We start from the raw sequence: 12,638 nt of genomic DNA, 5'->3' as shown, positions 1-12,638 counted from the left end.
CACAATTGAGGTAATGGATTTCAGGAAGGCAGATTTTGATAAGCTCAGAGAACTTGTAGGTAAGGTCCCATGGGAAGCAAGACTGAAGGGAAAAACAACTGAGGAGAGTTGGAAGTATTTCAAAGGGACGCTGTTAAGGGCCCAAAAGCAAACATTTCCGCTGTGTAGGAAAGATAGAAAATATGGCAAAAGACCAGCTTGGCTTAACAAGGAGATCTTGCATGATCTCAAAATAAAAAAGGAGTCATATAAAAAATGGAAACTAGGACAACTAACAAAGGATGAATATAGGCAAGCAACACGAGAATGCAGGGGCAAGATTAGAAAGGCAAAGGCACAAAATGAGATCAAACTAGCTACAGGCATAAAGGGAAACAAGAAGACCTTTTATAAATACATTAAAAGCAAGAGGAAGACCAAGGACAGGGTAGGCCCACTGCTTAGTGAGGAGGGAGAAGCAGTAACAGGAAACTTGGAAATGGCAGAGATGCTCAATGACTTCTTTGTTTCGGTCTTCACCGAGAAGTCTGGAGGTGTGCCTAACGTAGTGAATACAAGCAGAGAGAGGGTAAGTTTAGAAGATAGGATACACAAAGAACAAGTTAAAAATCACTTAGGAAAGTTAGATGTCAGCAAGTCACCAGGTCCTGATGAAATGCATCCCAGGATACTCAAGGAGCTGATAGAGGAGGTATCTGAGCCTTTAGCTATGATCTTTGAAAAATCATGGCAGACAGGGGAGATTCCAGAAGACTGGAAAAGGGCAAATATTGTGCCCATCTATAAAAAGGGGAATAAGAACAACCCAGGAAACTACAGACCGGTCAGTTTAACGTCTGTCCCAGGGAAGATAATGGAGCAGGTAATTAAGGAAATCATATGCAAACACTTGGAAGGTAATAAAGTGATAGGGAATAGCCAGCATGGGTTTGTGAAGAACAAGTCATGCCAAACTAATCTGATAGCTTTCTTTGATAGGATAACGAGCCTTGTGGATAAGGGAGAAGCGGTGGATGTCATATACCTAGACTTTAGTAAGGCATTTGATACGGTCTCACATGATATTCTTATTGATAAACTAGGCAAATATAACTTAGATAGGGCCACGATAAGGTGGGTGCATAATTGGCTGGATAACCGTAGTCAGAGAGTTGTTGTTAACGGTGCTAAATTCTGCTGGAAAGGGATAACAAGTGGAGTTCCGCAAGGGTCTGTTTTGTGACCCGTACTGTTCAATATCTTCATCAATGATGTAGATATTGGGATAGAGAGTACGCTTATTAAGTTTGCAGATGATACCAAACTGGGTGGGGTTGCAACTTCTTTGGAGGATAGGGACATAATTCAAAATGACCTTAGCAAGTTAGAGAAATGGTCAGAGGTAAACAGGATGAAGTTTAATAAAGAGAAATGCAAAGTGCTCCACTTAGGAAGGAACAATCAGTTCCATACATACAAGATGGGAAGCGACGGTCTAGGAAGGAGCATGGCGGAAAGGGATCTAGGGGTCATAGTGGACCACAAGTTGAATATGAGTCAACAGTGTGATGCTGTTGCAAAAAAAGCAAATATGATTCTAGGTTGTATCAACAGGTGTGTTGTAAGCAAAACTCGTGAAGTTATTCTGCCGCTCTACTCTGCACTAGTTAGGCCTCAGCTGGAGTACTGTGTCCAGTTCTGGGCGCCACATTTCAAGAAAGATGTGGAGAAATTGGAAAGGGTACAGAGAAGAGCGACAAGAATGATTAAAGGTTTAGAGAACATGACCTATGAATCCAGGCTTCATGAACTGGGCTTGTTTAGTTTGGAAAAAAGAAGATTAAGGGGGGACATGATAGCGGTTTTCAAATATCTAAAAGGGTGTCACAAGGAGGAAGGAGAAAATTTGTTCCCCTTGGTTTCTGAGGACAGGACAAGGAGTAATGGGCTTAAAGTGCAGCAGGGGAGGTTTAGATTGGACATTAGGAAAAAATTCCTAGCTGTCAGGGTGGTCAAATATTGGAATAAATTGCCAAGGGAGGTGGTGGAATCTCCCTCTCTGGAGATATTTAAGAACAGGTTAGATAGACATCTGTCAGGGATGGTGTAGACGGAGCTTGGTCCTGCCTTGAGGGCGGGGGGCTGGACTCGATGACCTCTCGAGGTCCCTTCCAGTCCTATGATTCTATGATTAGTTCGGCAGAAAAGGACTTAGGGATTACAATGGATGAGAAGCTGGATATGAGTCAACACGGGCCCTTGTAGCTAAGAAGGCAAATGGAATATTACGTTGCATTAGGAGGAACATTGCCAGTAGATCTAGGGAAATGATTATTCCTCTTTATTCGGTTCTGGTTAGGCCACATCTGGCGTATTGCATCCAGTTCTGGGCTCCCTTCTATAGAAAGGATGTGGATGCATTGGAGAGGGTCCAGCAGAGGGCAACCAAAATGATTAGGGGGCTGGAGCACATGGCCTATGAGGAGAGGCTGAGGGATTTAGGCTTATTTAGTCTGCAGAAGAGTGAGGGGGGATTTGATAGCAGCCTTCAACTTTCTGAAGGGAGGTTCCAAAGAGGATGCAGAGAGGCTGTTCTCAGAAGTGACAGAAGGCAGAACAAAGAGCAATGGTCTCAAGTTACAGTGGAGGAGGTCTATGTTGGATATTAGGAAAAACTATTTCACTAGGAGGGTGATGAAGCACTGGAATGGGTTACCTAGGGAAGTGGTGGAATCTCCATCCCTAGAGGTTTTTAAGTCTTGGCTTGACAAAGCCCTGGCTGGGTTGATTTAGTTGGGATTGGTCCTGCTTTGGGCAGGGGGCTGGAATTGATGACCTTCTGGGGTCCTTTCCAGCCCTATGATTCTAGGTAAACTTTAATTAATCACACCTGAGAAATCAAATCAGCACATATTTACTGAAGATCTGCACATGAGAAAGTAAAATAAACACCAGGCACACACTAAATTAACTCCGTCACCAAAAATATGACCCGAGGAAGAGCTCTGTGTAAGCTCAAAAGCTTGTCTCTTTCATCAGTTGAAGTTGTCCATTAAAAGGCATTACTTCACCTAGCTTGCCTCACAAAACTATAGCGGGTGCTCTGCTGGAGTGGCCTGGAGACGGTCATATCAGAAAGAGGAACAAGAATAAGATTTTATACTTTCTTGGCACAAATGATAAAAACGCAAACCGCACTAGAATGTATACAACTTCACATTTCAAGGAAAACTCCTTCAAGCTCAACAGCAGCTAGCAGCCTGTCTCTATTTGCCATCACTCCAGACCAGAAGAGCTCACATGGTTTTTTCCCCTCCCCCCTTTCCTGCCCCCTTCAGTTTCACTTGAGCTCTTTGACTGAAAAGATCTGGAACAGATTAAAAGTCCAACCACAAAATAAAAAGCCTTGGCATTTACTCAATCCTGTCTGGGATACACATACACAGTGGGCCCAAAAGGGGAAACAGCAGTAAGAAACCCTTATGCAATCTTTTGGACATTTCTATCCCCTTTCAGTTTAACTGCCACAGCCTTAATGTTGTATGTAACTTCAATATGCTCAAGACAAGTAGTTTCCACCTTTCTATGGAGACAGTCCTGCTTACAGGAATCGAAATTAGGGCTCAGAAATTAGATGCATTTTACCTAAAAACTTCCCTCCCCCCTTAATTCTAGTTGGCAAACCCAAACTCTTAATAGTTCAAAACTGTAACACAGGACATGAGAGAAGAGCAAAATACATTTCCTCTGTGATTACTTAAGTAAACATAATTGGCATCACTCTTTACACTGTAAAAAGACAACACTATTTTTTAATGACTTTACTTCCTGCTTCAAACAAACACAGCCATATTCATGTATTAAATAGATTCTGACGTTCAAATGACTAACATGCTGCTTTTGCAACACTCACACAGGACTGCAACTCAGAAGGCTAGTATTAAGGACAATAAGAATATCTGTCAAAGATGAAAGCCTCTCATATATGCCCCACCTTTGCCTTAAGTTGCACAGTGGTTCAACCAGTTTACAGCCTATAAAAATTGTGACAATGCTGTGGTTTTCATAAGAACAGACAGATGCTTAGATTTATACATCCAGGACTACACGGCTGGAAAAAAAAAGCTGAAATGTATAGTAGACATTTTAAAATAAAATGGAAGTGCTGAGTTTGAGTTTTCCATGAGAGTGTTTATATGGCATTCATAGAGTTAATGACTTTCCCAATAGGGGCCCACAGTTGTTGTTGGGTCAACCCCCGTAAAGCTTCAAAGGCTTTGTACCCCCTCAGCCTGACCTACTCAGTGATCTGCACACTGTTTTCATTTAGTTGCACTGAGTCCAAGACTAAAGCTTGAAAGGCACAATGATTTGTTCTATCTTTTATACAGGTTTTTCCATACCTTTGAAAAAATCATCTCACAAATCCACTCCAAGGAATTGAAAATAGTGGATTATCTGGATAAAAAGTCAAGGAAAAGCTGATGTAACTATTAAAACAAAATACCAGAAGTATCTTAATGTTAAAACATGACCTGAGAAAATTATTAAAATTCCATACAGATCAATGACTATTTGCTTGATACATCTCAATATATATGTGATCTCCACAATCCGCTGTACTCTGTAGCTATATTCAATTATTGTAGCCGTTTTCAAATTGTGGTACGTGAGCTCTCATCAAAGGTACAGTAGAAAAATCCTCTAATGGCAGACACCACATTATGTTTTCCCTTACAAACTCCTCCTTCCTCCGGTTTTCATAGGTATATTCTGACCCTATCTCAGCATGTGATACTTCATTATTTGGAAAGCGATACGCAGCCTAAAAAAGTTGAAAACCACTGCATCATTACCAAGTTTGTAACATTCTCTTATTGTAGGTCTGAAAATTAACAATAACAATGAAGTGAAGAATTAGTTCCTCTATTTTAAAAAGATTAATAATCCTATTTTCACTAATCTAGTAACTAATGAGTACTTTCCATGTCTCAAATAAGAGATTTAGATACAGGCAATACTATCATTTTTTCCCCTCTCAATACTGTTTAAAAACAAAGCTCTCTCATGATCATCACTGTAGCAAGCTGGAATTATAAGCTGGTGTGTGATTCAAATTGATTTTGACAGTATAATTATTATTATTAGCTAATGAGCTGCTGATATAATAAAGAAAGGTAAATATTTCTTTTGGAAGCATCATTTTACCTAGTAGAGATTTGCAATTGAGGGGCAGAGGAGGGAAAGAGAGCCTGGATCAAATGCTTTATTCAGGTCAAGTAATTCCTGAACGCCACAAAAGTTGGGAGCCTTATGAGGCAACTGGTGAAGTCCTGAACCCTGGCATCAAAGATAATAGGAATTAATACTTTAAAAAACGAAGTATGTAATTAGGGTGTATGTGATTCAAATTAAAGTATCTTATTGTGTGACTGCAAAATGAAAATGTCTAATGTGAACGGAACCTAAATTGAATAAAAAAATTTAAGTGAGATGAACTTTTACCAAAGCGTGGGTCAAGCCTTGGGTCTAGCCAAGATGTGGTCTTGTTCTTATGGTTTATGTAGTAAATTTCTCCATCCTGGGTCATGGCTTGTTCCCATCCATCAGGGAGTGGGCCTGCAATATAGAAGGAAGGAATTCATAGTAGGCTCTTGTTTGCTCCAGCTCAAAAATAGCTCTAAATAAAAAATAAATAAATAAAAAAAATCCCAACATTTTACATGTAAACCAGTACATGAAACAAATAGTTTCAAGCTCATGTCTAACAGTCCTGGGAGGAGGGCAGAGAAGGGAGTCATGAGGAAATTATACAAATAAGATTATAAAGCATTTCTGCCATTTTATTAAAGATCTAGAGTTTGATTTTATAACTTATGTCTTTTAGTATGTTTTGCTACCTATTCCTTTGCTAGGGTCTATTCATGGTAAAGGAATTTTAGAATACAAAACCAGCAATAAATCAAGCCTGCCAGAATGAAACCTGTATAAGCACCTGAATTGTTCTCTCCCTCCAATGTCTGTCTGGTAAGTATAGCCGAGCAGCAGCATAAAACCAACATGATTCTTCTGAAGTTCTATTTTGCTGCTCCTCCAGCATAAGCTGCTGAGCAAAATGTACTGGAATCACCCCCTTCCACTGCAAAAGTGTTATGGGATGCAGCAGATACAAGGCATGGTCGTGCAGGGAGGAAGGGAGAGAAAGAGTGATGAGAAAATGGAGGAGGAACAAATAAATAAGAAACACAAAAGAGCAGAAGCTGAAGGAGATGAAAAAGTCATGTTATGCTCCACTCTCAGAAGGTAGGCCTCTGCATGTTTTCTGAAGATCACCCTTGTACCAGAACCCACAGGCTATGTCTGAATGAGGAAACCTGAGCATCTTTTCTGACCCTTCTGCTACCAAATGCAGGTATGGGGTGGAGAGCTGCCACTAGAATGCTGCTCCTGAACACTACGGGTGCGTCTAGACTGGCAAGATTTTGCGCAAAATCTTGCCGCCTGTCTACACTGGCCGCGAGTATTTGCGCAAGTACGCTGATGTTCTACTGTATGAAATCAGTGATTCTTGCGCAAATACTCTGACACTCCCGCTCAGGGATAAGCCCTCTTGCGCAAGTATTCTTGGCCAGCGTAGACAGCCAAGTAAATTTCTTGCGCAAGAGAGTGTCTACACTGGCACGGATGCTTTTGCGCAAAAGCAAATCTTTTGCACAAAGGCACGTGCCAGTATAGACGCTCTCTTGCACAAATACTTTTAATGGAGTATTTGAGCAAAATCATGCTAGTCTAGACACAGCCTACTAGTTCTCACCTGTAGTTTACCATATCTTCCCCCCAACCCCACCATCATCTCTATTTTCGTTTGTTAAATCTCTTTGAGGTGGGATTATGTCCTCTTCTGACCTTGTAAAGTATCTGCCACATATTGGGACCAATTTATTTAATGTAGGGTAGGACTTTTTGGAAGTGTATAAGTGATTTAGACACTTGAAAATACCATTTTTATTTATTTGGACTTAAACAATAAAAAGTGGCCTCTATAAAGTTCTTGGTGCCTGTGCCATAAATGTTAAGAAAAATAAAATTATCTTCCGTACTCAACCTCTTTTCCCCCTTCTCTTCAGTCTAACACTCCACAAAATGCCAATAAGAACAATCTACAGGGGTTGGTTGGTAAGTGTTTGGTTAAGTTTTTAAGAAGTGCTACATAGCACAGAACTGACTGGTATGTACACACAATCACTTTAAACTTACCATGCAAGTAGGTGAAATGACAAAAACAGTACCTATTTTATCAGTTTTAACACTGGAATGACCCTTCTCTGTCATTTTGTTTTAGACTCCTGTTACTATTGAACGTTACACAGTTGTGGAAAACCAGATTAACTTTTGTTTCATCAAAGCTCATCCATTCTGGAGCCAAATGACTGATCTGCACCTCTTTCTTTGTAGAATCCCACATAGATATCTACAGATTTGCAGGGCTTTAGATATAAAATGTAGATCCCTATCCATCTGTGATCCACAAATATGGTCCATGGATATGAACACACTTACTTTTCTGGACAGGAAGGTGAACTGCTCCAATACTAAAACTATGGCTCCAGGACAGTCTCCTTTCAGAAAAAAACCTCCTCTAATCACACTTTCTGACTTCAGAAGTAACTATAAACATACACATAAAATGTGTAAATCAAGTAATTATGTAATTAATAGAAAACTACCCAGTCTTCCTCATGAGTTACTGGTGGAAGTACAAACAAAACAAATTGTTTTTAGATGTGGACACACCCATGTCAGGAGCATAGCCCTGCCCAGGCCTGAGGCAGTGAAGCTGGTATCCAGGAGCACAGCCCAGACTGGGAATGCGGCCTAGACAAGTGGCGAGTGTGCAGCCCCAGCCAGGGTCAGCCTGCTGGGGAACATAGCCCTTGCCCTATGCAAGAAGCACAGCTCTGGTAGAGCTGGGGAGCAGTGGGCCTGTGGCGGGGAACAGGGCCAATAGCCGGAAGGAGAGCCTCCACCTCCCCTGGTCTGGCAAACGCTGTTGTTTGGTACTACTCAGGTCCTGAGGGTGCCGTACCATGGAGGCCTCACCTTTATTTCTTCTCAGATTTAGCTATTGGCAATTTCCATTACTGCTTTATCCGATATAAATGGTTTAATCACAAAGACCTATGCAATAACATCCTGCCACAATAGAAATGAACCTCTTCCTTGTTCTATTCATCTTTGCTAACTCTGGCATTATCTGGACAAAATTCTCAAAAAATCTGGATTCTAATTTAAAACCCAAGATATCCTTTACAGAACATACAGATAAAATGAGTAACTAAATATATCATGTTATAACTCTGTGTGCATACATGGTATTTCTAAATATTTTTTTTAAAGATTCTGTTCCTGCCATGAAGCACCGAGGTTTTGTAAAAATTCAACACGGAAAATGTAGTGGCCAAATGAGAAAAGGGACAGAATGTATATCAAAGAAGTTTCATTAATGTACAGTGAGCAAATCTTATAATGTCTAATATTTAAATAGAGATGGAGATAGGATAGAAAAGGAACAAGGTATTTCTAATAAGGGGATATGCAGCACATAGAAGGTAAATATATACATACTCACACCTACCCACTTGTTAACAATTAGGAAATACCTTGAAGGTTTATTTTTAAATATTAATTTCTGAGCAATTCACAAGTATGACAGCAGAATAGCTTCTTTTTTTATAACTTTCTATAATCATCAGCCAGCCAACTATTTGATCCTATCAAGCAAGAACTTGTAGGTGCTTTGTAAGATCAAACCATTCAAGTCTACCAAGATGTCCAACACTACATGGGAAACAGAGTCTAAAAAGATGTACATGGAAGGAATAATTTTGTACAACTTTCGTCTTTATTGTTACATAAGAAAAACCAAAACATATTGCAGGAACCTTTCTTCCCTCTCCGCCACTACTTTTCAAACCTCAATTTTCAATCATAAGACTTTCACTAAACCTGCCATAGCTAAATTTCATTACAAGTTCCCAAAAGGACATACCACTAAATAAATGAAGCCCAATGTATGATTATCTTTTACACATTTTCTTAAGTTACAAATGTTTACAAAAGTAGTGTACAAAATATCATAAGCTGTATGGCAGAAGAGGTAAATTTGAAACTAAAAATGAGCAGGAACCCTCAAGATAAGATAGCTGAAATTTACATCCTCCACAGGGCCTTGGTTAATTTGCTGCTATATACCCACTAAGGGTATATGAACTGAGCTGTGAACAGTGCATTTGCTTTTGTCTGCCTCTCTCAGAAGGCTGTTTTCTTGCGAAACTCTGACCAAATATAAAGTTCACTTAAAATGGCTAGCTTTAATATATGAGGATTTCTACCAAATACTACTTAATGAAAATGAATTCCTTGATGGAGAAAGGGGAAATAGAAGGCAGACACTGATGGAATCAATAGGCAGCATTAAAAAATAAAAATCTACTACCAAGTTAAATTTGTAATGTCTCTCCAGGCGGGCTGAAGAGAGTATATTGAACAGCCTGATGGATAAAATTAATGGGTCAAAGGGATACAGTTATGTTACTTGTACACTTCCTTTGTATAAAATCTTCCACACCACAATTCTATCAGCTATGATGGTACAGGAAACAGACATGGGAGATTTTTTTTTAAATTTTGAAATGTATCTTTCTCTCTTAGTAAGGTACCTGAGCATCTTTTATCATTTTAATAAGAGACAAGCCAAGGCTATGCAGTTTTACCTGTAGAACTCTCAAACCAGTGGTACAGCAGCAGAGTCCAAAAACAAAAACAAGAGTGGAAAGACCACTCTTTCCAAGTAAACAGACCACATACAAAAGCAAGTTATTTCCATTTTTGATGAGCTGTGGAATTTTCAATTACTTCATTAAGTCTAATTTGACACAGAAGATTAAATAGCATATTTTGTCTATAATACTGCAACATCCCTTCCCAACAGTATGGTTCAAGACATTTATGCAGGTTACTTGGAGCAAACTCAAACCAGGAAGAGTGTAGCCATCTACCTAACCCTCTTTTGAAGCATATTAACATCACTGGAACAAGAAGTGTTTGATCACATTTCACTGACCATACAATATTCATGCAAGCAAATTCCAAATTCTGGCATCAAGACATCAATACATTTTAACTTTTTACCCTTACATACCAACTCCAGAGAATAATTACTCAAATTAGGAATCTTAAGAAAACTTCTCAGATCATTACTACTAATAGCAATAGTAAATATTTATATTATGGTAGTAAACAAAAAACTTCAAGCCCTATTGACCTATGTGCCATATTTGCCCTGACTCTTCCAAAGGAGGATACTTAAGAGCGCCCATTTCATCCTTTCATTTCCCACACTCTAGAGTCAGACATTTAGGAAAGCAGTAATTATCAAATTACCAAAATGTAGCAGAACCATAAAATATGAACGCTTTAGTTAAAAAAATATGTTTTAAAACATTAAAATAAGTACTAACATCAACATACAATGAATGCAGTCCTAGAATTCAACTCGCTCACAACACACTTTTACTAAACACAAGACAATTTTTGAACTATCAACTTTTTAAGCGAATTAAAATGGGTTAAAAAAATTATGCCCACTAAAGTGTTTACTCAGCATCCCATTTTCTAAGCTTACCAGACCAGCCAATCTTTTTGATAATACACAAATAACTCTGTGTTAATTTTTACATGGTAACAAGTTTCAGGGGGCAGCTGTGTTTATCTGCTTCAGCAAAAATGAGGGGTTCTGTGGCAATTTAAAGACTACCACGTTTATTGGTAGTTGAGCATAAGACATTGTGGGCTGCATCTGACGAAGTGGGTTCCAGCTCACAAAAATGTATGCTCAAATAAATTTATGTTTTAATGTGCCACAAGACTCCTTGTAATTTTTACAGAGCTAAAGAAAATGAGATTTTGGGAGCAAAATTTACTCAATAAGGATTTCTGCGTTGTAGATAATTAAAAAAAAAAACAGACTAAATTGTGAAAATTCATGGACCTGCATTAAACAAGGTTATTTTCTCAGACACCACCACACACATGCCTATTTTAGTTTCCCTCTATAGTGTCCAGAGCAAAATTGACTAAGAAGGTCCCTGGCTAATTTTCTTTGCTAACTTATATTCTGTATGCTTGTTTGGCTTTGAATTTTAGCAGTTCTTCTTGAGTAGTGCTTGAGTGTGTTTAAGGACTACCTACATTACAGAGACTTCATATATTGCTCCCTAATCCCTCAATAATTATGTCTGAATTAAAAACAATTTTTGCTAATATTCATCATGGTAGAGAGAGAGTAATGAAGTACGAAAAAGACAGGGTAATTGTAAAGATTATTCAAAGTCTGCACTGTGTGCTATTTCACTGAACACAGACATCACTTTCTTCTTTTCACAGTCATCACTTTCTTCTTTTCAATACGTGCAATAAGGAGAGATGAAAGTTTTTAAAGAACACGGTTTGGCAGTGAAAATTTAGTTCTCGGTTATAAGAAGAGAGAGAAATAAGTCAGGGTTGTGGTAGTGAGAAAGCCCCATTTCCCCTACTCCCTATTCCTCTGTAAGCTCTGGAAAAAGAATCCTAAAGGCAAATTGGGTCTGTAACTTTCCCATCATACATTCCATACATTAATGGAAAAAGTCATGGCCCAGTTAGATAAGCTTTTCAGATACGAGAAATCCTGGAATTTTAACTGCATTCAGCCATGACCTCCTTAAATCCATCCAAGATCTCATCACTTGTTTCAGGGCCGGGGCGGGGGGGGGAAGGGGGGGAGACGACTCTAACTGAACCCATGAGTGCTATCCCGTTCCACTGCCTAGCTGGCAGAAAGTCAAGACAATGGCTTGACTTGCCTCACCTCCAGAAGCCACAGCCACAAATGTCTCAATTTCATCTCACGCTTGTTTGTCTTTCGCTGCTGTTTGTAGTGTGTACATAGCAGCATAAAACAGACACAAGCTTGTTTAAGCAGAGAATCAGCTGCAAGCTCATCTCAATAGGGAATCTCAAGCAGAAGACAGGATATTTTACCTCTCTTTGGCACTGATGCAACTGCTGCCGGAATAGGTATGTAATTCTGGTACCTCTCATTCAAGAAGGATGTTGATAAATTGGACATGGTTCAGAGAATAGCTATAAGATGATTAAAGGATTAGAAAACATGTCTTACTATGAAAGCCTCAAGGAACTCAACCTATTTAGTATAACAAAAAGAAGGTTATGGGGTGATTTGATTACAGTCTATATGCATGGGGAACATATATTTAATAAAGGGCTCTTCAATCTAGCAGAGAAGAAGCTGAAACTAGACAGATTCAGTCTGGAAACAAGGCGTACATTTTTAACAGTGAGCGTAAATAACCACAAGAACAATTTACCACAGGTTGTGGTGAAATCTCCAGCACTGAAAAAAAAATCTTAAAAATCAAGATTGAATGTTTCCTAAGAGATACACCTTAGGAATTATTTAGAGGATGTTCAATGGCCTGTGGTATGTACGACATCAGAGTAGATGATAATCATTTTGGAAAATGCAAATGCTATATGCAGAGAACCAAAGAGGTGCAAGCATGATCTTGAGGATATGGGGGTGATGGAGGGGAAGACAA

General features: G+C 39.1%; 1 protein-coding gene across 9 annotated transcripts in view; it reads right to left on the bottom strand.

Moving 5' to 3' along the window:
- The window catches only part of YAP1 (Yes1 associated transcriptional regulator), a 183,740-nt gene that overhangs the window by 65,058 nt on the left and 106,044 nt on the right, over positions 1–12,638 (bottom strand). For 5 of the 9 annotated variants that reach the window (XM_089775744.1, XM_006110819.5, XM_006110820.5 and 2 more), the window contains one exon: positions 5,485–5,598. The exons of the other annotated variants lie outside the window; for them this stretch is intronic. In XM_089775744.1, coding sequence (XP_089631870.1) covers positions 5,485–5,598 — 114 coding nt within the window. The remainder of the gene's footprint in view (positions 1–5,484; positions 5,599–12,638) is intronic. 9 annotated transcript variants of the gene reach the window in all.

The sequence above is a fragment of the Pelodiscus sinensis genome, chromosome 1 (assembly GCF_052426305.1).
Source record: "Pelodiscus sinensis isolate ZL-2025 chromosome 1, ASM5242630v1, whole genome shotgun sequence".
NCBI classification, from domain to species: Eukaryota; Metazoa; Chordata; order Testudines; family Trionychidae; genus Pelodiscus; species Pelodiscus sinensis.
Note: the sequence above shows the minus strand (reverse complement) of the source record. Positions and strands in the feature narration are given on the sequence as shown.